This window comes from Hyperoodon ampullatus, assembly GCF_949752795.1.
Source record: "Hyperoodon ampullatus genome assembly, chromosome: 5".
Classification (NCBI taxonomy): domain Eukaryota; kingdom Metazoa; phylum Chordata; class Mammalia; order Artiodactyla; family Ziphiidae; genus Hyperoodon; species Hyperoodon ampullatus.
In genome coordinates, this window is record NC_136918.1 from 115,517,920 (window position 1) to 115,543,727 (window position 25,808).

At 34.1% G+C, this 25,808-nt stretch overlaps 1 protein-coding gene across 1 annotated transcript in view; it reads right to left on the minus strand.

Annotated features, from left to right (window-relative positions):
* Positions 1–11,803: 11,803 nt before the first annotated feature.
* ROBO2 (roundabout guidance receptor 2) overlaps positions 11,804–25,808 on the minus strand; it is a gene marked incomplete at both ends in the record, with an annotated part of 582,120 nt that continues 568,115 nt past the window's right edge. The window contains 4 exons of the mRNA XM_079704897.1: positions 11,804–12,039; positions 13,828–14,100; positions 20,338–20,511; positions 22,755–22,937. Coding sequence (XP_079561023.1) covers positions 11,804–12,039; positions 13,828–14,100; positions 20,338–20,511; positions 22,755–22,937 — 866 coding nt within the window. The remainder of the gene's footprint in view (positions 12,040–13,827; positions 14,101–20,337; positions 20,512–22,754; positions 22,938–25,808) is intronic.

Genomic DNA, 25,808 nt, shown 5'->3' on the forward strand with positions numbered 1-25,808 from the left:
AAAATTGCCTTGGATAAGGTAATATTTATTATGACTTCAATCCTCAGCTTTTATAAAGGGTTTATATTAAAAAATGATCTATTGGAAGAATAGTTCTCTGACTTTTGCAAAGCTGCAGTTGAAGAGAGTTCTACTGGCTTACCCACAATTTATACAAAAAAAAAATCTCCTAGTAAATTTTTGCTTGCCTGAGGTTTTAGTAGAATAAATATGGTTGTCTCTTTAGAGGAATTTCATGTTATTTACTTTGACATAAAGAGGTAAAATGATGTGCTATGCTTTGCTTCTCTTAAGCGGGTTTAAGTCCCAAATTTAACTGTTCAACAGGCATGTGCCTAGTAGTTTCTAAACACATTTTTGCTGCCCTCTATTCTGTTTCCACTGCTGATTAGCTTATTTTTTTAATATGTTTAGACTTTAAGCTCTTAGATAGGGTATTTAGTCAAATAGAATGAATGCTTTTACATGAAAAGTCACAATACTATTTTACTTAATGTGGTAAAATAATTCAGTGGGTGCCAGTATAGTCAAATCAATTTAGCAGCCTTACAATTTAGTGTTGCATCAGAAACTGGAAGTTACAAATGGGGCATAAGACATGATGTTTCAGTGTTGCACATTTTTAAATAGTTCACAATATTTTTAAAGAAACCCTCTCTCAAATCTCACATGGTTGGGAAAATAAATATCCACATTTTCAAGGGAAAAAAATCATTTCTAGTAGCACTAAATTTAAACATGGAAAACTTGAAATCCCTGAGGACAAGCTATAACTAGAGAAAGATATCAGATAAAGTGTTGAGCAGGTATAGTTTATTCCTGGAAAGCTAACTAGCAAACTCACATTCAAGAGTATGTTGAATATTGCCCCTAAATCTCATAGCAACTTTATTTTGTCAGCAAATAGCTTTGTTTGCCATTCGTATGTGTGTGTTCATGAATGTGCGTGGGTTTTACAAAATTAAAGTTCTTGTGCATTTTAAAATAAAATTATGGAGCCACTTGAGAAGAGATTTGCAGGGAAAGGATGATTAATTATATTTTGCCACTTCATACTTATCCATACTTAGTCTTATGCTCTAATTATTTTTCATGTTTCTGAGCTTTTCTGTTGTTGGTCTTTAATAAGAGATAATCAACAACTCATTAGGATCCTGGGAGAAGGCAGAATGAGAGGGAGGTAAGACAGGAGGACCAAGATCTATTTTTCCCTACAAAGTTTTACTTCACATCATTATCTTTGTTTCAATTCATCTGTTCTTGCCAGGATATAGTTTGAGTTGTTTGTGCTCCTTTTGTGGTTGGTCCTCAGGCAGATTATTGTATCAGATTTATCAGTATTGTGTATTGTTCTTAATTTTCCCTAATGAAGTTCCTATTTGAGCCCTGGGGTCTGGTTTGGCTCTGCTGCATTCAATTGCACATGTGTGGAAAGCTGTTCTGCCCCATTTGGGATTGTGTTCCTTGTAACTGGTCTCGTTTTGCCTCTGTCTGGTATTTCCTGTTGTTGTTTACATGAAACTGCACATTTTCTAAGTAGGAATACTTCACACTCTGTTACGTTTATGATACTTATTTAGTTTGCAGATTTAGGCATATATAGCATTCTTTATTTGGAAACTTATCACATGAATGGCAAATTTGGATACATAGCATTTAAAGGTAGATTTGAATTTTCCCATGTCCAAAGGCTGAAATCCCCTTTGAGGGTGAGATGTCCTTACCTCCCCAGAATGGAAAAAGAAGCATGTGCTTCTGCAGAGGGAAAGTGAAGCCCTCATTTAATTCCTTTGTTTAGGAGGAATAGAGACTCTCTGGGGCATTATTTGGTCTGGAAGGCCTGGCTTGACCCCTAGAGTCTGAGTTAGGTGCCCACCTTCCATACCTCACTATAACACTGCACATACTTATATCTTGGATTCCATCATATGATGTTGGTTGGAAAAGGTTCAATTCGCTGGTTCTCTCATGAGACTGCAGTTTCCTGTAGGCTGGAGACTGCGTTGTGTCTGCTTCCTCTCCACCAGGTGATGTTCTATCAATTCTTCCCATTTAAGGCCAAACTCAATCTGTTTTATCACCGAAGTCTCACTGACCATACCAGCCCTCAGTGTTCTCTCCTACCTGTTAACTCCTGAAACGGATTTCTGCGACATTCAGTCTTATACTGTTTACTTTACTTTCTACTTCTAATATAATGTTCATGCCTTCTATTCCTTTCTACTAGTTTATAATGAGATTGTATTAATTATCATTGCCAGCCTCCCACGACATTGTGCCAAGCACAATACTATGCATACACTTGTTTATTCATTCTAAAACATTTGGTTATTCAAACAACAAAATATCCATTCCTTCACATATATGTATATATTATGATATATATGATGCACATGATATACATAAGTTTATGTGTATGTGAGTGTATGTACACATATGTATAAATATAAATGTATATATAAAAAATGAGTGTATGTGTACTACACACAAATAAAAATGCATATATATAAAAACATATATGCACATGAGTGTATATATACATACATATAAGTATAAATGCTTATATAATTTGTCCAGGAGAAACAGAGATTATCTAAAGCATTATTCAGTCTGGGATACTTGTCTTGATGTCTATACTCTTTGTTAGGTGCCCTTTTCCATACTGCATGAGTGTATTCATCATATCTTAGATTCTACTGAATTGAAAATCATTTATATATGTATGTGTGTGTGTGTATACATATGTGTGTATCTCCTACTGCATTTATTGGCTACAAAATACATTTTAAGTGTTAAAATTCATTTTATTTTTAATATTATTAAACAGATCCAAAATATCTTTCCTCTTGAGAGTCAATGACAAAAGCAGCTCTTATCATCATTATAAATTTTAACTTTTATTATAATAAATAGTTAAATGATTTTAATAAGAATTGGGTGATATTGGATATTTAACACATATTTCTTTAAAATTATGCTTTATTGTCATATGTTTATGAGTGTGTATTTTATACATTTTAGGTGTAGTGGAAGTATACTTTAAATGCCAGGGAAATGCTAAGAAAAATTAGCATCATCAACATTAATGAAGACAGGGATTTAATCTTTGGAGTATAATTACTTGCACAAAAATGCTTGCACATTTATTGAAAATGTTTTAATCACTTTTCTAAAGCTGACTGCCACTTTCATCTTGTGTCTTTTTTTCCAGGCTGCTTCCATTTACTTATTTAATCTTTTTTATTAAACTAACCATTACCCGTAAGCAACTACTCTCAAATCATCTATGTTGAGGCATTTTAATCTATTGATTGCATTCATCTACCATTATTCAAAATTCATGAAGTACATTTAAGTCCCCACTCCCCCCATTTCACTTTAATTTCCCTTATAACATATCATCTTCTTTTACACTTAATGCCAGCAGAAGTTTATATAATGGTAATCCTCAATTTCTCTTTTATATTTTTATATTTATCCATTTCTGAGTACACTGAAGTTCATCATTACTAATTAGCTGTTTTCCACATCCCACTGCAACTTAGTTCTCTATTGTCTTATTGACAAACTATAAGTTCTGTCCTTGTTAATATTGTGTGATCCATTATTATTTTTAGCAATGTTCCGCTTGAAGTAGAACCTAGTAATAATTAGACAGTACTCTTAAAAAATGAATAAACTATCCTTTTGTAAGAGTTGGGAGTTAGGGGAGAGGGAAGACAATGAGTGTATTTTCGTGCTTTTGTTTTAGCCTAATGATTTGGAGATTTAACAATACACAAAAGAAATACGGAAAAGCTAAAGAACATATTGCAACCTTACCTGTTGATCAAGTGCTCAACACTGATATCAATTAAGTACTTGAAATTCTATCAAAAAGGGGAGGATACATGCAATTTCTCACTACATATTTTTTCTCTATTATCTCCACAGAATACCTGGGATTCACATGTGTTTTTCGCATGACTTTATAATGACTTTAAAAAACCACAGCAAAGCATGGCATGCATGCCTTGGGGGCCACTAATGTAGAGCCTAAGGACAGAATGAGGTATGTCAGCTTCTAGAAGAGTATTTCTCAAAGTGGGTTCACATAGTACTAGTCTTACAAGATGCTCCAGGACTAAGGGTTTTATGTCAGATAAGATTTGAACAGATTTGAAAAGAAGTCAAGTAGTAAAGAAATATCTACATATTCAACCATAGAATTTTCACTCCTTTATCTTCTTCTTTATTTTAAATATACCTATTAAAATTCCATAGACTGTTTTGAGAAAAACTAGAATATTGGATAATGTTTTGGAGTGAAGGGAAATTAATGAAACTAGTGCAGATTTTATTGCTTGTGAATTTTTTGGAAAGTCTTGCTTCAGGCCTCTTTTCCCTTAATTCAAAAACATTAATCAAAAAGATACTTTTCTAGATATCAGGGCCAGACTTCACAGATGATACTAATCTACTTATGAAGGCAAAATCCATTTCTGTTTTAATTACTCTGAATCTTTAATTCTTAGCATAATATCTCAATGCTTGCTTGCAAAAGGAATGCATAAGCAAACAACGATAAAAAAAAACTAGTTTGTCAGAAACAAATTATTCATAGATGTTCTCTAGAAAAACATTGTCTAAAAATTGACCAAAAAATGTTGTCTGCTACCCAGAAGCTGTATCCACCAAGGCATTTTATAGACAAAGGGTGATATGGTGCTGTGACCTAAAGGCAGTTACAAGGGCCTGGAAATTGGAGGTTGACCTGAGCCCAAAGTCATTGTATTTGAATTATAAAACAAAAGTATCTTTCCTTTATTAATTACAAAGATAACTGAATATATATATATATATATATATATATATATATATATATATATATATATATATATATATATTTCTTGTAACTGGACAGCTGGAAGGAGAAAATGTGTTGACTAGAAGATGCAAAGGAAGTCACCTTTGTAGTTCTGTATAAATTAAATTCACAATCATACAAGTGTCTTGCATCTGTCACTTGAATTCTTGACGACTTTGCAACTCTTGTGTACCAGATTCCTTCCCTGGGCCTGAAGAAAATTCCTTCTGAGGGTGAAGACCAAAACAAAACGCTAAATTCATGGAGGTGAAAGAGTCCTTGAGAGCTTTTGGAGATGGCATATAACCTCCCCACCTAAGTCACGAATCCCAGCCCCCTCCCCGTCCCACACTTAGCAAGTCTTTCCACTTGCCTTTTTTTTTGAATTCTTATGGCAGTCTTCTGTTACTGCAGTTTTATTTCACATCTCTGCTATAAAGTGAAATTTAGCATGAACTCTTCTGATCGCTTCTTTGAAAGAGATAAAATACATTTTCACAAGTTGAGGACATTAAATATTATTTGTTGTTTAAATGCTTTCTTGTAACATTGATATATCTTTTCTCTAGCTCATGTACAATAATTAAGAGAGAATAGTGAAAAGAAAATAGAGCATAGTGTATCTTTAATAAATCTTTCTGGTAACTTTGCACTTCTGCCATTTGCAGGAGATTCAATGGTACACTCAGACTCAATAGAGCAATGATTATTTTGTAATTCCTCTACCATTTACCATACTGGTAACTGATATATTTTTCTTTAACCACATGTATTATATATTACCATTGTATTATATCAAGACAGCATTATTTGTAATTATTTTATTTTCTTATTATTAATCTAAATTAATTAAACTCTGAAATGTATTGTCCACTTACCATGTATTTTTAAAAATATTTAAAGTTTTCTTTTTTTTTCATTTTCCTGTTACTATGATTATTAACTTAAAGAACTCAAAAATTCTTTTTATTTTTACAGAGCATCTGATCCTATAATTGTACTTAGTGAAAACGAGTGAGCCAAGAAGTTTGTATTCTATCTATCTGAAGGCCTTTGTGGGATGGGATGACCAGATCTATAAAGTAGTGCTGATGGAGTGGGATCTATAATTTCAAATGCTTTTAACATTTCATCAGTGACTTTTAGTCACTACTATAAGTAAACACCAATTTCTATTATCACCACCAACCCATAACCAAATGAGAAAATGAGATTATGCATTTGGCCACAAAATATTAATGTAGAGTTCTGAAAGTGACAAAATGGTCTGTTTTGGATTTGTCTACAAGCAAGTCTGTTTTACATAAATGGCTTTTTTACAGATTTGAAATGTGAATATATTTTATTTTTTTCCCAGGGAGTACACAATACACAATTCTTTGACAATACTATTAATCAATTTTATGCTGATTTCTTTTCCAATCTAACAACATCAAATGAAACACATTAAGATTTTGGACACTGTTTGGTGACTTAAACAAACTACAGTTAAAAAAAAAGTACATCTATAAAACAAAGTATAAAAAGTCTACCCACGGCCACAAAATCCCTTATCTTGCAACACTTTAAAGTCACAATAAATGCTTTTGAAAATTATGAGATAAGAAAAAATTTAACTTCATTAGTAAAAATTATGGTGTTTCATTTGAAGTACATATCGCAGAGAAGCAAAATAAAAGTAACTTCACCTCTAAGATAATGTGGAAAGACATGTTGCTTTACACCAATTCTTGTCATGTAATTCTATAAATACAATATACAGAAGCAGATGAACAAATCAGTGAATGTTACAGTTCTGCATGTCTTTAATACTGACACACAATCACTTTCCAGTGGAGAAACCACAGTTAAGAGCTCATTGGTATTATAATTATGTTGTCAATGGAAATTGCGTAACTTTGTTGAATAGAAATTTGGAGGTGTTCTATTAAACTCATACAAACTTTCAACTCAAATCCCCTTGAAGGTATATTTAAATAGCCAGAGCATTAGACTATGACATAGAACACCATTTAATGTTTTGTTACAGAGAAAGTCAACTTGCAATGCTGTTATTTCCCTTTGGTTACAGGATATCTTAAATGTTGGTCTGGATTTTCCTATATTCTCCTTTGAACTGGATTCAAATCCTGTGAAGAAATCAATTGTTTTCATGCCCCCGTACTATCCCACCTTACTTTAAATACAGCATGGGGAAGATTTGGAGAAGGGGTAGGGCAAATCTGCCTGCATACACTGAGGCACACCTGAGTTGGAGCACTGATTCGGCCATGGCCCCAGTGCAGACCTTGCATGTTAAGAATGGAGCTGTGCTTGTGTTGGGCGTGACTGCATAGCAGCGCTGCCAGTGAGTGCAAGATAAGATTATATTCTCTCCCACCCAGGCTTCCTTCTGACAGCTTATGCAGGCTTCTGTTTAGACCTGCACAAGAGTGAGCTCTGTGAATTTCCACATTCACTTAACTGGCTTCAAAAATGAAAAAGTTCATGGTAGCTCTCATGATACTCTCTGACTTATCCTTATTGGGAGTTTTTTACATATAGCAAGTTGACAAAGGCTTTTGAATTTCGGTAGTGTTCCCGAATTCATGTGAATTGCCACGGTATTTTTTTCTTGCTTTATACCTACGGAGGAGGATATTTTGGGTGCAATATTAGACCAAAATCAATTAATTTAAAACTAGACTTAACAGAGGTTGTGAACTATTGTAAAAGAACATTCCAAGTAACCATAAGGCCTGATATAATCTAACCAAAACAGTTAATTTTTATGCACTGAAGACAATCAGGAAGGTACGATGCTCTGCCCTGCATTACTCCAGAAGTGACCTGCATACACATACTCTGTTTTTGAAGTCTTAGTTTATTAGTCACATACACCTGCCAGTTACCAGGGATAAAAGTTTATGTGTACTATGCATAATGAATTAAAGTTTTAGTCTAAACTGGGTTATAGAGGAACATAAAGAGGAAAGAAAAACAAACAAAACTTTTTTTTTAAATAGAAAGAGGTGAAGTAGGGAACTGCATAAAGAAAGAATTGAATTCCTCACATCTTAGAGCTGTGAATAAGTATGTATTCATTCTTCACAGAAACTTCTCATTTTCCCCAGTCTCTCTGTCCCAGAGAAATCAAACTGCATTAAAATTCAGGCACTGATGGTGGAAAGTTGATAAAGGGATTAGTAAGTGGGTCTCAGAATTTCTTTTCTCTTCTATGAAGAAATGAACTACATGGGACCAAGAAGATGTTGGTCCCATAAAGAATATTATGTTCCTCTACTCTTGCCTGTGTTGATGCAGTCTCGGGGAATAAAAAAGATGGAAACATTTAACTATGTCCTTCCTTTGCTATAATAATATGACACACAATTGGTGACTGAGCCAATAATGCACTGAGTATGAACTGTCATTCAAACTGGCCCCATATTTTAGAACTGATCCTAATCATTACATTGAATATTTTTCATAGTACCAACTACTGAACACATCATAGGAAAAACATGAGAAAGTATAACTAGAAATAGAATTTACAATTGTGTAGGCAGCACATGGAAAAATGTCACAAGTGGGAATTTCAGGAAAGTTTGGGAAATTCAGGAACGTTCTCTTCTACTTGACTGATTGACTATACATGTACAGTAGCTAACATATATTTCAAAGTCATATTCATTTGGATGATACCTGACTGATGCTCAGGAACTTCTTGTTCTCAAAGTCGTGTAAACAAATGAGGCAGGACACTGTTATTAATGTCCACTTACGAGGTTTGGTTTATTTAAAAAGTGTATAAACATGCATTTTTCTTCTTTAAAATTTTTCTTTTCGATTTACTCATTCAAAATGGGTCAAACATATTTTAGTTGGTAGCCAATTTTTGAGAATGTACCATAAAATATTTATTCCAATAACCCTACTTACTGTGAACTGAACATACTCTGAGCACTGCTTTTTAAGCACTTACAATTTGGCTATATATTTGGTGGCATAACTTCACTTCTTAATCAAATAAAACACAAAATTGTATATAGACTGCATTATTTTTAAAAAATCATGAATTTAAGTGATGCAGCTCTATCCTCTAGTGTGTACTGTACATGTATTAGAAAGATGAAACAAGATATTGCAATAGAGTTTTTGTATTTGGAAGCAGCTCGAGTATGTCCTAATAATAAATTGCCTCTTTAACTATTTGCTAGATACTCTAGAGTTCATTTTGTTTGTTTCCTTGGGGAACTTCATATTATATTCTGACTTAATGAGTTGGAGAGATTAGTTATGGTAATTCAGAAAATGCTTTTTTAAAAAAAACTGTAATATAAATACAGCTCTTGTGAAATACCTTAATTTCCTTTTGCTTGTTGTAGTTCTCAGATGGGTCAATTACAGTGACAGGTAAAGCTGATTCTAAATATAACTTTAATTTCTTTTTTTTTAAGCAAGTTTAGTACATCATTGCTACCTGTATTTTTTAATGCCTATTCAGTCTTAAGACTTCAACTTCCTTCTTTTGACCCCTGCTTTTGTCAATAGTAAAAGCCACCTTTCTGCTTTTTTTTTATTGACTCAGTCGCTGATGTTCCAAGAAGACTTCGCCAACACCACTGTTCCTTTGCATCTTTCCTATTTCTACACCCCAACTGAAAACCCCCTAACGTGATTGGTTACAACCAGCATTATCCAACCTAGCTTACAGTACAGAAACTCCCTTCACATTCAGTCTTTTTCTTCATGTCACAAGGAGTAGAGATTTGTGCTTATCACCAAATAAAATTGCAGTGCAAAATTTAAACATAAAAGTTACACAATTAAAAGTTAATATATGGCACCACAGCCTATTAATTCACATATAGTACAACAGACCAATAAGAACAGACAATAATATGAACAGAGCTAAAAAGAGTGAGCTTGCATAGCAATGCACGAAAGAAATTATATACAGAGGAAAATCCTTTTCTTCCTGGAGGGCGAGCTTTGTTTTCTTTCTTTTCTTATATACTCCTGACAAGAAAGACTTAAGGTGGGTGGTGTACTTAAGAGAAGAACACAAGTAAAATATCTGTGGGATATGTGTGGCTGTGTGTCTTTACATTGCATTTACAGTTCTTTTAATAGTACATAAATAGAAATTGTTCATTGCACTGTTTAGTGTCATCACTTCCATGAGTTCAGACCTGATGGTCCTTCAGAGCAGCTTTGCATGTCTCCTCTCAGTTACTCTAGAAAGAGATTTAAAAAAATCAGAAATAAGTTTGCATTTAAAGTATTCTTTACCTTGATCAGCATAACAAAAAGCAAAGCAAACAGATAATAGATGAAGATAACATCTTGGATTTTGTGAGGTTGTGAATTTAAAAAATTATACTTATGGAAAGTGAAAGAAAAAAAACACTGTAAAATTTGGAGACAAAATCTGAGATCATTTTTGCACTTCTTATGAGTCTATAATTACTCCAATATAATAGTTAAACAAAAATCCAAGTAGTCCTGAATCAAATGAAAAATTATAAGCCTATCTTAATCAGATTGTTAATAGACAACAGTAATGATAACTTCCATTCATAAAGAAATTTAGTTTTGAAGTACTTTCACTTTCATTATCTCATGGCATCCCCCAGTCTGTGATGTGAGCATCAGAGTAATACAAGTTTTTAGATAAGGAAGTAGAGAAATTAAGAAGGTAGTTTACTTTCTCTTCTCACATAACCAGTAAAAGTTGACAAGGTTGGAATTCAGTGCTATTCCTTCAGGTAAACTGAATTCACGGAAGCAGTTGAAAATATTCAGCAAGTATAATTCTGACATTGGATAGTGAAATTGGTAACTTTCATGATGAAATTAACACAAAGAGTTCAATGTTTTTTACTGTGTGACATACTGTGACATCCTACCTTTCTCTAGTATTTTATACTTGGAAAGTAGTTTAGTTATATTAACTACCAATGATAGCTCTTTATCAAAAGAGAAATTTTATTTATATGTTATTATAATTCAAGTATTAAAATTAACAAAAATCAAAGATCAACCTTTCAAAGTTGACTGCCTAATTTTAAAAAATAAATAAATGAAGAGCAACTAAGGAATGAGGAATTCCCAAGGAGGTTCTTTAAAACTACCAAAGGGCCAACATTTCCTTATTAAATAAGAAAGAAAAGGCAAAGAAAACTACAACAAGAACTATATTTAATTAATTTTTAAGTATTAAAATTAATTGCCTAAATTATGCAGTTTTTGCACAGAATAATTCAAACAAAAGAGAAAAATGTTTATTTGACTGATGTAAATAGCAATGGTCTTCATTATAACAAAACCTACTCAAAATCATGATTTTTTTCCTCATAGTAAAGCAAGCTTTCTATAATTTTGAAATTTGTTTATTGTGGCAATGTCATTGTAGGGGTTCAGGACATGCTACCCCAAAATGTGGTACCTTGGCATATTGAATACCTTAAGGCGAAGGAGTTTGGAAAAAAACCCCAGCAGAAACAGAGCGGTCACTGTGACCTCTCCCACCTCATCCTTCCCTGAAGGATCATAAAAATTCCTATGTGACAGGTATCCACCCTGTAGTACCAGGAGGAAGATAGTCTTGTCACCAGAGATGGGGAAGTTGGGGCTGAGAAATCTGTACAAACAAACCTTGTTAGACTAATCCTTATATTCTCAGTTACCTCTCCACCATTTACTACCCCTAGCCCAAACCTCTCTGTCTTACCAAATTTAAACGCATTTATTGTTTCTTTGTCTAAAGGATTGAAAAGCTTCCTGCTCTGGTCACTTTGAGTCTTCATTCTCTTGTGAAGGCTCCATGTTCATGTAAAAATTCAATAAAATTTGTATGCTTTTTTCCTGTTAATCTATCTCATCAGTTTGGCTTTCAGACCCAGTCAGAGATCCTAAGAGGGTCAAGGAAAACTTTTTTCTCCCTTACATTACTAACCCAGTCATCTTTCTGAATCACCATAGCCTTTTAAACGTCCTAAAGCACTTACATAATTCACCTGTAAACTGTCCTTGACTATTTGAGCCCATATATCCTACGTCAAGAAGGTCGCTGGCATTGCGCTGGTGGCTTCCCCTCAGTGCCTCAGCTTTCCTAGGTCCAGTGGATCCCTTAGAAGAAGCCGTTCCTGATGAGCTGTGACCCCCTGGAGATGGGAAACTGGGCTTGCTGTAGGGCACCAAGGTCTCCTCTGAAAAAAGAAACACAAAAGGTTGAGTTGAACAGCAATGTGGAGGCAAAACAAACTTAATTTTAAATACTAAGCTCAAGCTAGGCTATTTTATGATTCCACTCTTCAGTAAAATTAAAAATAAGAGATTAATAAGGCCCAAATAGTAAAGGAATTTCTATGTGCAAGCAACATTTCTGACAATAGGAACTGAGGCAGGATTAAATTAAAAGAGATCTTGGGATAAGTATCTAATGATATATATTATTTGCAAAATTTAAACTCAGTTTAAAAGATATTTGCATACAATAATCATATTGTTTAACTAAAGCATTTCTGAGAATAATTTCTGGGTCCAAAGAGGCTGCAATTTACTTTTTTCATTAAGAAGGAAGGAACATCATTTTTGTTTTAGTTTAAATTATGGCAACATTTTCTCAATCAACTTAGATAAAGAAGTATATATCAGTGTAATAACCAAAGCTTTTAAAATTTCTATTGCTTCTTTAGATAGAAATACATTATTTGAAAAGCTGTGTATTTCCTTAAAAGAAAAAGAGAAACTCATTCATTTTAATAAATAATGTCCATATTCTTTTTATGTACCATCTCTCTAAAAATAATTCATGATGTGCATTACTAAATACTTACACTGAAATAACTTTTTTCTTTCTCTCTTTTTTTGCTTTCTTTCTTCTTTCTTTTTTACCCCCCTCTCTTTCTCTCCACCTCTCTGTTTTTTCTTTCTTTCTAGGTATGGGTTATTATTACTGCGATTAGATGACTAGAAAAAATGCTGACTGAATTTAGTATTTCTCTTTTTAGATAGTCTTTAATGACAAGGGTCACATGATTTTTCTCTCACAACCTAAATGGTGTAAGCATCCTAAATGTTCCATTAAATCTAGATACTAATATTATCATCTTTTGGCTTTTTTTATAACTGTATCTTCTAAAACCTTAAGCACCAAGTTGTGACAAAATATAATTACTGAAAATGCATGAGTAGAGGACATATCCAGAAAAGACTGAGTCCGAATGAATAAAAGAATGTGTAAGGAAACTCTTTCAATTGTGTGTGTGTGTGTGTGTGTGTATGTTTTAATACTCAATGAATCCTGACATAAGAAGAGATGTTCTAGAAAATCCATTTCTATAAGTGGCTCAACATCCCCCTACCAAAAAAAAATCCAACCACAAACCATGAAACTTATTTTGTGACATTTCCAGGAAGTTTGAGTTATAAACAAAAACATTTCTCATTGAAGTGTTATCAACTAAATTTAATCCTTTGGAGCAAGTGCAGGCTCCAGTTTAACCTTTTCTAATATGAGAATTTTGTGATTGCCTATTTATTTGCAACTTTGTTATTTCCATTAATTTACCTATTTGACTGAAGCGAGTTTTCCTCTCAAAATGACTAGTTACTTCAGTCAAAATGAACAAACGGTTGAAGGCAGAGATTCAACTGACACTAAAGATGAAATTTAGTGGTCTAAAAGGACCCAATACAAACATTAAAAGGCAAAAGAAACAAAAAAAAATCAAATGGTCTCGAGCACTGCAGATGAAGCCTGGAGGTCTCTTGAGCTCAAAGACCCTATGCAGAGGTAAACTTGAGGAGCAACCCTCACTGAACTGACTCAGCCTTAAGGGATGTGCTCGTGATCTCTGCTGCGGAATTCCAACTTCAGTTAGTGATTTAAAGCAAACGCATTTCAGATGTCCTTAAACAACTGGCATTTCCAAGATACCTGGTAGAAAAAAAAGGTAAAAGTCCACACTTTCTTGGGACTGTGCAGAACACACCTGGTCCAACACCTTGTTTGTGGAGGGCTTTCCGTATGTCTTCTTGGCGTTCTGTGGAGTTTATCCATTCCTGGGTTTGTCGCTGCCACTCTAGGGATGTTTTAGCTGGACAATCCAAAGAGCTCTTTGTGTCTTCTAAGTTGGATGCTTGCTGTCTCTCCAGAGAGCTTCCTTTTCTCTCTGTTGAGTTTTCCACGTTACCAGCATGCTGGCTCGGGCCTATTGGCTGCCTTAAACCCTGACCGGGAGGGGGATCTGGTGGTGGTGGAAGATCTAAAAATTTTGAATAATGTTTAGAATGGACTAAAATGTAATGAAAAGTACAGGTTTTAATTCAAGATGAAAAAAAAACCCTTGCCCTCCTACAGGTATCACCTATGTGAAATGAATTTTGGGGAGGAAAAGGTCAGTTATTTATATCTAAAATGCACATTATTGATCTCTTTGCTATCTTTTAACCACAGTGTCTTTGAAATAAAATCAACTGGCTTTATCCGACTATTGTACATAGAGAGTGTTTTCAATTGCACATTGAGGCTGATGCTCAAGGTGTAAAGAGCAGTTTATGGTTTTTCTCCATCTTTAATCCATTGTCCACTGCCACCTCCCCAAAGTAGAAATACCAAGACACAAAGTGAATAGAAATCTTAGCAGCTGTGTTAATAAAAGGCCCTGGGAATAATAAAAGCTGCCCTGCCAATCTCCATAGGAAATGTTGCCCTTGGGAAATTAAGAACTGTATGCCATATCATATACAGCATATGACTGCTCTTATCCGTGTGCGTGGCACATTTAGCAACAGTCAAAGGGTTAAGCTAACATTTATTAAATGCAATTAACATTCTGGCTGACAACCAATTCTGGCTGTTCGTTTCATGAGTTAGCTAATGAGTTACAACTAATATATTATAATCTTCCAATGTATTAATTTTAACAAGTAATAACCAATGTTCAGAGTTTAGATAGAATATGCTTCATGGTGCTAGAGCAGACAATGCATCATGAAAATTTGAGATGTAGTGGAATAGATAATTTTTCATAAAAGCTCTTTACATTAAATATCAGATATGAAAAAATTAAAAGTTCAAATACTCAGCTAATTTTTAATTTTTCTTTTACTAGCTTTTCCTTCCATGATACTTTTATATTTTGAATGTCTTTAGTTGTGAAATCATAGTCCCTTCTTTCATATTTCTTTAAGTATTATAGTTCTATTATATAATTTATACTATTATACTAGGCCTGAAATTACTTTATGGAAGATTTTGAAATCTTCTAAACATTCTCACATTCCTTTGGATTATTTTCTTCTCATTTTTCTGGAATCCTGTTGCAAACTGCTTTGTTCATCCTTAAAGTATCAGTAATTATGTTATTTGTTCACAAAGATCAAATATCGTGGACAATATACATACTTATATCATTAATAGAGGATACTGTATATAACATAGGTAATTATTTCCCATGCCATTTTAGTAGTGATGCACTTGTTTCTAATAATATTGTTCATGAAATTTAAAAGGGGAAAGTATAAATTTCTTGTGTACAAAACATAATTTCTTTAAGGAAGGCTAAGTTGCTCCTTTTAAAAACTTTATTAAGAAACTTCATACTCTCTTTTATGAACAAAATAATACCATCCTCCATTGAACCAACAATGAAAATCTCCTCCATATCTGCTTCGGGAGTTCCCACATTGGAGCAACATTTCCAGTTCTTATGTATGTCCTCTTGTTAGATTACGAATTACTAATTATTGAAGGGAACAGGTTTTCTATCTGGGAGAATAAAGTTGCAATTGGAACATTTCTTCCAAAATGAAGAGCTAATCCAATACTGAGAAAACTGTTTGTTGAATAATCCACCAATGAGTTTGGTATTTTCTTTATATTCAACACTGACTCCCTTCAGTTTGTATTATTATAAATGTAAATTAATTATTTCATTTGAGTAAATGGACTTAAGACTGCTAGTTGGGGGTAAATTATTATATTTGCTTCTAAAATAACATATCTTGTCACTGATTTTTATTCTCCATCAGAGCAGCTTAATTTTTCAAATGGCCAAAATGGCATCTGCCTATGCTAGCTAAAATTCTGATTATTATTTAATTTAACTTGAAATTATATGGCTATGTAATTAGGTAATATCCTTAGAGTTTGTATAGTCTAAGAAGAAAGAACATTGAAAGCACATTGAAATAAACAAATTGGAAAAAAGATGAGATTAAGAATGGCTGTGAAAAAAAAATAAAGTATGTAATCAAATATGTTTACTTAAATTAAATTTATTATTCATTTCTCTGTTGATCCATTTCAACTAAATCAATTCACTAAAGAGTCTCTGGCTGGCCTACTGAGGATTTTCTATTGTCAGGCACACAACAGTTCAATGATATATGTGCCATTATTATACTCTTTTTTTTAGGTAAGAAGAAAAGGCATAAAGAAATTAAGTATCTCCAGCCTGGGTCTCTCCTTCCATGAACTCCAGACTCATCTAACTAAATCCATACTGGAGAGCTCAGCTTTGATGTTTAGAAAGTATCTCAAATTTCACACATGAAATCCGAACTCTAGATTTTCCTCCACAAACTATACTTCCTCCCTAGTGTTCCTCATCTCAATTACTACAAGTTGACCATAACTTTGGAGTAATTTTTAGCTTCCCTGCTTTACAGCCTTTATTAATTTTATTAACAAACCCTGCGGGCTCTGCCTTCAAACTATACTCAGAATTCAACATTTCTCATTGCTTCCACTGATTCTAGCTTGACATGAACCTCTAGCATCTATTCTCTACATTACTTCCACAATTTCCCATGTGGTTTCTGTGATTCCACATAGAAGCACATTCAGTCTATCTCAACCTAACATCTAGAATGACTTGTTTTTTAATAAAAATAGAAGGAAAATCCTGTTACTCCTCTGCCTTAAACACACACACATGCATGCACACACACACACACACACACACGTACATACCATCAGTGGTTTCCCACTCAAAGTAAAGAGCCAATGTCCTTATAGAAACTTAAAGGTCCTACAGAACGCTGGTCCTCACTTACTTGTCTGACTTCACAGTCTATTTTGTTGCTCTCTCTGCTTCAGTCACACTGCTCCTCTTCCTTTTTATCAAATATTTCAGGATTCCACTTGCTGTTCTCATTTCCTGGAATGACTTTTCCTCAGATATCATCATTGCTCTTTCCCTTGTAATCTTCCAGTCTTTTCTCAAATGTCATCATCTTGGTTAAGTCCTTCCCTGAGCAATCTAGTTTAAAACTCCCCCCACTTCTATATTTCTCAACTTCTTTCCTATGTTTTTTTTTCTCCATGACACTTACAACCATCTTGTATACTTTTATTTTTCACTTATATATTTATGTTGGTCTTTATCTATCTTCTCTCACTAGAATGTAAGCTACCGGAGGGCAGGGAATTTTGTCTGTACGGTTCCCATTGTGCCTGTCATTTGGTATGAGCTTAATAAATATTTGAATGAATAGATAAATGAATAAAGAAATTTGCTCAGTGGTCAAAGCTAGTCCATGGTAGAGCTGGAAAAGAGCCCTTTCTCTGAATAGACAGTAGGGTGAGGGGAGGACAGGCTGGAAGGAGATGGGAAAAAAGGCTGACAGATAGAGCACTACCTCTCTGCCTCCTTTGTTTAGTATTGGTCAATATATTTCCTTTAAAGGATATTCTTTGGCTTGTGCAAATGCAATAGATGATTTGACCTGAACAATGCCTGCTTAGGTGAGACTTTATCCAAGGGAGAAGAACATTCCTTAACATGTGTGTGAGTTTTTGCATAGTCTTTGAGACAGAGACTGAGGTTGCTTACCACTCCCAGTTCCTCTATTGGCCACAAGGGAAGATTACTTTCCCACTCTAGTAGTTAGTTTGATGCCATGTGACAGAGTTCTTGCCAATGAAGGAGGCATGTACCACTTTCAGGACTAGCCATAGAACCTCTCAAATAATCACCTACATTCTGTCTTCCCCTCACTCAGAAACCATCAAGGTCCCATCTTGGAAATAATGGTGTCTCAATATTTAAGAAGCATACATCTTTACACTACAACTTAGAGGAGAGTCACCTGACTTTTATAAATCACTGTGTCCATGAGAAATAATGCTTAATGTGCTAAGGCACTGAGGGGATAGAAGCTGTTTGGTATAGCAGCTAGCAATAATTACTCTGATTAATGTACTCATAAAACACTGTTCTAAAATCTATAATGCAAAAATTTTACGGTAAAATGTCTATACATTAACAGCTACTAAATAGCAACCTTCCTCAAAAGAACAGTTTGATTTTATATACAAATATTATAAATTTATTACTGATGCATGGATTCATACCATACAAAAGCTACGACATATACATCTGTGGTAAAATAACAAAATCCTTAAGGATAGTCTGTAGAATGCTATCCAAAATAAATGTCCTTGTGTCATAACTAATATGTCTTTGGATCAAACACTTGGAAAGATATGTGAGCCAAAATTTGCTTCGCAATATCACCACTTCCAAAATGTATCTACTAATAGCACCTAATCCATAACATTTTTTGGAATGCCCGTAAATTTGAAATGTTAGGAACCTATTTGTTTTTTAGAAATACAAGCAATATATTGATCATGCTTTAAACTAGGAGGTAGCTTGTTTTAACTAGACATCCTGAAGAAAGCTTGCAAGGAAAGTGTTTTAGGAAGAAAGAAAAGAGCTCTCTATTTTGCTGATTTATATTTTATATCTTCAACATATTCTGGACATGATCTTCAAACATTTTGGAAAAGCCACAAAAAACCCATATTGTCCCTGGATTTTTTCCTCTCCCCATGATATTCATATCAGGAAAATTACACGAAATTATTAATGCTGAGATTTGTAACTAGAATATCAGTGAGAGTAGTCCTTTTTATTTAGAGGGAACAAGATCAATGCTTCAAGTGCTCAACTAATCTTTAGATCATCTGAGGCAGAAAGGAGGTAATAAGCATTTTTGCTCACCACAGGATATCCACTTATAGAGAATCAAAATCTTGATTGTACCCTTACCCTTGCATTCCATAGAAACACTTTCCAATGGGGACAAAGTAAGCAGGAAAGATAAGTAAACCTGAAGGCTTTTAGACCAAGTTATTTTGGCTTTTAAAATCTTCTTAGCATTATAAAATGACAGGGGAAAGCACAATGGTGGCTGCCAGCTAAGGACCTACCCCCAAACCAATAAAGAACAAATACTTCTTTTCCAACTAAGCCTCATTCTGTCCTATAATGATAAGTCTAAGAGACTGAGCTGAGTGCACAGAACTCAGTTATAGCTTCTCAAAGCTGACTGCACATTAGATTCTCCCATGGAGCTTTAAAAATACTCGTGACTGGTTTTCACCCCAGAACAATTACATCAGAATCTCCAGGGTATATTTTAAGAGTTCCCAGATGGTTCTAATGTGCAGCCTGGCTAGGTTCATCTTTTTGATGTTTAGTAGTACTATCTCAGGAAAAAGTGTGTGTGCTTGCTGGAGACAGTGCAGAGAAGGGGGAAGAAATTTACCTTTGGGTCTGACATTATATTGGGCTTTTTACATATATTATCTTACATATTCCTGAGGATAAAACTTCAGGATAAATACTTTATTCCTATATTTAAACATATGAGAATTAAGTTGAATATAGAGCTGATGAACTACTCATTATTGAGCAAGGATATCATCCATTAATACTTTGTTTCCTGAAACTAGCAGTATTTAAGCAAATACTCAAAGACCGGATGCTATACATAAATACAAGAACTGAAATAAATCAGCAAGCTATGGCCCATGGGCCAAATTAAGCCATTGCCTGTTTTGTCAATAAAGTTTTATAAGAAATCAGTCACACCCATTCACGTACATTTTTTCTGTAGCTTCACAGACACTACAATTGAGTAGTGTTGAGTAGTCTTGACAGACACTGTTTGGCTCGCTAAAGCCAAAAATATTTACTATCTGGACTTTTCAGAAAAAGTTTACTGATCCATCAACCAGATGATCTATTGCATATTTTTAGCCCTGGAATTAATGAAACTAAAAAATTACTAAATTGGAAATCACTACACAGTCTTTTTCAAAAGTGAAATACCATCTAAGATATCTTAATTCAATTTCAAAAATGATCCAACAACATGGCAACTGCAATGCTACTTATGTTTTCTTCCTTAATCTTAAAAAGGAATGTTCACTAAAAAGCACTAATGGAAAATGCCAGAACAGCAGAAAAATCAACACTGCAAAGAAGTATGACCTGTATTTCTTGGGGCTGGATAATGTAGAAATAATTCCAGATTGTTAAAAAAAAAAAAAAGAAGGTGTTTTATTGAAACAAAACCACATTGCCAGGTGTTCAGCCTGGTTATATAACAAGGCAATGCCTAATCTACCATAGCTTCTATAATCTAAGTTAATGATTGCACAGAGCATGTCTTTTCAGTTAGGAGACGAGAGAAGGAAACAAACCTACCATCTGTCATTCCTTCCCTTCGGTGAGACAATGCTGGTTGTGGGTCCACTCGCCCTCCCTTGTGTTTTTTAGTGGGCCGAGGCCTCTGACTTTGACTCATGGCTGCACTGGTGTTACTGTCAGTAGAAAATGGGCTGGTTGGTCGAGGTCTTTGAGAGGAGGTAAAGGCTTTGCCTAAAACGTAAACAAAGGGAATGAGGTATAGAGAATGTTATTATAAGACCTTGATTCTGTCTTGTATTTCTGCTCTAAGACTAGTCTCTAAACCTTCCTGGAGATGACATTTGAAGATTCAAAATACTGGTGCATCTCCATAGAAAAAAAATATGCCCTGCTGCATTTAGTTTGTCTGGTTTTTATAAACAATATACTACCCACTGAAAAAACTTAAACAAATGAATATGAAACAAAACCACTAACCAAAAACTCAATATTCCTTGAGTATATTTTGATTTAACCTTGACAATCTTACTAATATTTTCATAGATATAGGCAAATTCATGCAGCTTTTACTCCTTAAAATTAAAGAAGCTATTTCTAAAGTGAATTATGTACTGTCTTATCTGTTTAATCAAATTTCACCCTTGGAATCTTACAAACTCTCTTTGAGCACAGAAAAATGTCCTGTAGTAATTACATTTGAAATTTTACATGAAAGGTCTGCTCAGATACATATATTTAATTGACCTTACCACCCATATACACACATGATGAATTCTACCTCTCTTAGCAGAAACTCAATAACATTAGTGTATAGTATAGGATAGATAGTAGATTAAAATCACCTTGTATATCCAAAGTGCAATAGGTGTTTTCTGATGAATAGTATTGTATTTGAGCAGACTCCAAATTCTCATTGAAAAATGAAATGTGCTATGTCGTTTTCTTGTAGTTTAGTGTACATATACATGGAAATATATTCTGGCAAAAGGTAAGCTAATAAATTTTCAACATCTTACAATTTTAATAACATGTTTATTATGGTATGAGAGGGTTGGTTTATGTACATGTATTTATTCTTTATTGCATGTTTTCATTTCATTCAAAATTACTGTATATAGTTACATTTTAAGTCAATGTGACATGATATTGCTTAATGCTTTATTAGCTATTAGCATACATGCAAGAAATGTACTTGTGCCTTCTAATTTATTAGTTTCCTTGAACTTTCTCACTGTTCTGCTTATAACTATGCCACAAAAAGCACTCAGGCAACATAAAGTTTCTGACTTATGCCTTAGAAAGCAAGAAAATTCAAATAACCATTATATTACAATATATTTTAGTTCAGATGCTATATGAAAAATAAACCTCTGCAATGCTTGGAAAATCTTCTTTACTTTGAAGATACCTAGTGCATACTCAAAAGAAATAGTATAACATTATATGATGGTATAATTCAAAGAAAGCTTCCAAGACTCATTTTTATAACTTGAGAGTTTAGTGAAGGGTCAAAGTCATTTATTTTTCTTTACTATTTGAATACTATTAAGATTTCAAAAATGTATTTAGAGTTTCATTAGTTTGTTTTGTAAGGCAACTCAGTTTAATTCATATATCAGAAGTTTCTTCTATGTGCATTTAAGAAGTACACATAGTCATGTAACATGATCATGCCAAAGTTATTTTGCTCAGTAAAACAAATGATTACAAAATTACTGATCTATTAATAGAGTGAATCCCACATTTATTTTTGAGTTAATGAGCAGAAATGTGAAAAATTACATATTTGGTCTTTTATATTATTATTATTTATTAATTTCAGAAACCAAAATTAGATTGTGATAAAGAGCAATACACAAGTAGTCATCAGTTTATTTAACTTGCAAATGCAGTGGGTGTATTTTTAATTAGCATCCTTTAAAACAAATAATAAATTATTGGATTAAAATCTTAACAGCCGAACAACTAATAAGACCATCAGCCATTTGAACTGTTAGACTGACAGCCTCAGACCCATTCACCCCATGCTGAGAAAGCCTTTCCAGAAAATGCATTTGCAGAAAGAAATGGGGCAAAGGAAAGTAATGGAGATAAAAGCTGAATAATTTTAATCACTGGGTACATTATTGATTGTGTGAGAATTTTGCAAAGTGTGAGTTATTGAAAATTTAATGGCAATCTGAGCTGCAGCTTTGCTGTAGTATAAGAAGGAAGCATATTCCAATTAATCAGCGGAGCCATGAAGGGAAAGGGGAACAAAGGATGGAAGGTGGTGAGTAGAAGCCTATTCTTGGCTCTGCAAAGGGAGCATCAGAAGAGAGTTCTGTCTGATAACTGAGCATCCAAACTGTGTTCATGCATATTAAAGAAAACCCTGCAGTCAGACTTACTGAGGAGAAAGAACAGAAGATAAATAGCTCAGTGTCCAAGGACAAGATTCTCTCATGCAAAGAGTGTTGACTCAGTCTACCAACCTGTTCTTGTAAGGCTGGTTCCATCCAGCCTAAAACCAGCTTTATCTGCTGCTGCCACCAGTGCTTGTGCAAAACTGCCGCTGGCAAAGATGGAGCCATCTGAGGAGCTACCTACACTAGATCTATGACTAGAAAAGTTACGATCCTCATCAGATGCAGAGCCCCATCCATTTACCATTGAACCTAAAAACAAATGTAGTCGTCTAGTGAGTTGTATATATTGGATAGCTCATCTGCTTGTACATAACTATACTAATGAACAAGAGCCTTCACTCCTCACTCTTCCTTGAGGTAAAGACTTCTTTAGCCATGTGCAAGCATCATCCATGTTTTAAACAGTTCTAGTGCAGAAGAATTAAGCTCATTTAAGACTTGTATCTGTTTTCAACACATGAACAAAACATGTTCTGTATGATTCCATTCTTACATTGTTTAAATTGTTACACTATTATTTTCTAAAAGAGAATTGCTATGTATATTTTAAGGCCTAGACTTCAGAGAAAAACATTTTTACTGAAATAAATTATAGTGTGTTTAATTCAACTTATCAAGAACTCAGTTGAACAAATAGTGAATATATTTTGAATTTAATGCAGACTAGTGATAATTTTCATGAAATCTACACTCAAATACTGCAGAAGGGCTAGAATTATTTCAATAATTTAAAATAAAAATTTAATTACTCAGGAAATAACAAACACTAATAATCAAAAATGTTTAAATAATACCAGAGCAAATAGACTTAGAATATAACAAAATATTTAGTTTTGAAAAGTTCTATTTTTTCAAAGCTTAGTATGATTTCTTTGTTTTTCAATTACTTTAAGACCTCCAGTTTTCTCTTTAATACTAATCTTTATTTTAGAAAATTAATCATTATAAAGAATACCACTGACATTAACATGGATTTTTCTGCAAAGTGCAACATGGCAATAGAGGAAAAGTATCACAGCTTTATGTGTAAAGAACTGCAAAATACAATGCTACTGAGAAATAATGCTTATTCTTAATTTTTAGCAAGTCATTTACACTTTTATCCTTGTTTTCTTAGACCAAAGCACACTGAGACTATCTATTACTTAAAACAATTAACATTACAGTATTTATTTAGGTTGTTGTACCGTTAGTGTATGACACAATAAAAATACCAAGAGTTGCTTACCCCAAATTTTTAAAAAGAGAAGCACAAAGTATTTATAGGAAGCTAATTTAATATTCCAAAATAAAACAAACACATAAAAGAGACTAAAGTTAAGTGCCATAGATTTTCTTCCCCCTTTACTCCAATATTTAAGAGACAGCAGTAGAGTTAGAAGTGTTGCCATGATAAAGTGTTTGTACTTTTAGTTCAGGGGCCAGGATACAATAACACGGGTTTATGCACTTTCAAGACAGAGAAAACAGACACTGGAGGGGTTTGAAGGATCAGAGAAGTTAAAAGGGTGTTAAGTGTAGCAGAAGAAGAAAGAGTTTTGATTCTGCTTGCCAAAAGCATGGAGATACACTTTTTACTTTCCAAACAAATTCCCTTGACACAGGCCACTGCAAGGAAGCCAAGATAACACCAGCAACTGAGCCTCCTCTGAGAGAACCATTTCTGAGTTAATAATCACAGGTCAAGGACCAACAGCCCAAAGGAGGAGAAATGATGCAATCAGCTTTGCAATATAATGCTACAGTAGATAAGAAAAAATCAAAGTGATTCAGCCAGTGATCACAAAAGAATATGGAACCCTAGAACTGAGGATACTTTGGAAACATGGGAAAGCTCAGTTTTGGTCCCTTCTATGTCCTGTTTTCTGTATTTCTAAATGTCTGCTGAAATCTGCAAATAAATCTGTGCCGACTATTTGAAACTCACTCTCCAAACAAGCATCTCCTTTTCTACATCTCCAGTTTCATTCCTAAGCTCCTCCTAACTGATTTCCTTCTGATCCCTTCTATCTTCCTGCTTGTCATATGAATTACTTTTTCTGGAACATTTATCACATAACTCGGTCTTTCCATTCAAAGCCTTACCTAGTTTGCCAATATATTTAAACACTGACTGAGGTATTTGAGGTTCTTCAATATCTAGCCCAGGCTACCTTTCCAGTCCCATTCCCTCTAATAGCCAGTTCAGTCCCATGGACTCTCATTCCTTTGACACACCTCTAGATTGTTACTAACTCTATTGCCCAGTGCCTAACTTCAAAGTCCAAATCAATATCATCTCTTTTATCACCCTGACTCCATTTCATCTTCAACCCTGTCTTAGAGAGAATCAATTTCTCTACCTCTTGTGTTCTTCAAATAGTATGCATACGGTAGCATATCATATCTCTACAAACTAGTGTTTGTTGCATATATGTTTTCTCTTCCAGACAGTGGAACTCTGGAGATTAGGAACTATTTATTATTCATTTTAATACCTCATATACAGGGACATTTCCCAGTAAAAATTCAATGAACATTGGGGTAATGAATTAAATGCCTTCGATATTTTCATTATTCAGTATAAATTCTGCATGGGCTTCTATTCCATGTGTAATTCCCTAGCAATGGCCTTACTTTAGTTACAGAAAGAACATACTCATAATAACTCCCAGAAACTTTATTAACTAAGGAATATAAGGTAAGTCAACTCTTGTTGATTACTTGGACAATGGGGAAAGCAGTGATGTAACTAGTCCTTCATATGAGGATTTCCACATACAGATTTGCCAATTCCTAAACAAATCAACTATTTTCCGGCCTTTGGGTCTTTGCTCTGACTTTATCTCAATCGTTAATGCTCCTTACTATTACTCAGAAATTCCAGTTATTCATGAAGTTTTCCCTGATGCTTTTTTTCCCTTCCCTGGGAAGACAGGGTAGCATGGATGAATGACATGGCTTCAAGTGGGTGTTGGTCAATACAGAAAGATATTCTTTTTCACCACTCTCTGTAAGAGCAAAGAAACTAGATAGATGACTTCAAGTTGAAGAGATGTGTGCCATAGTGATTTGCCCATAATGGGCAATAGGAAACCTCATCACAACAAACTAAAGAGGGGCAAGTGCCCTCAGCTTAAT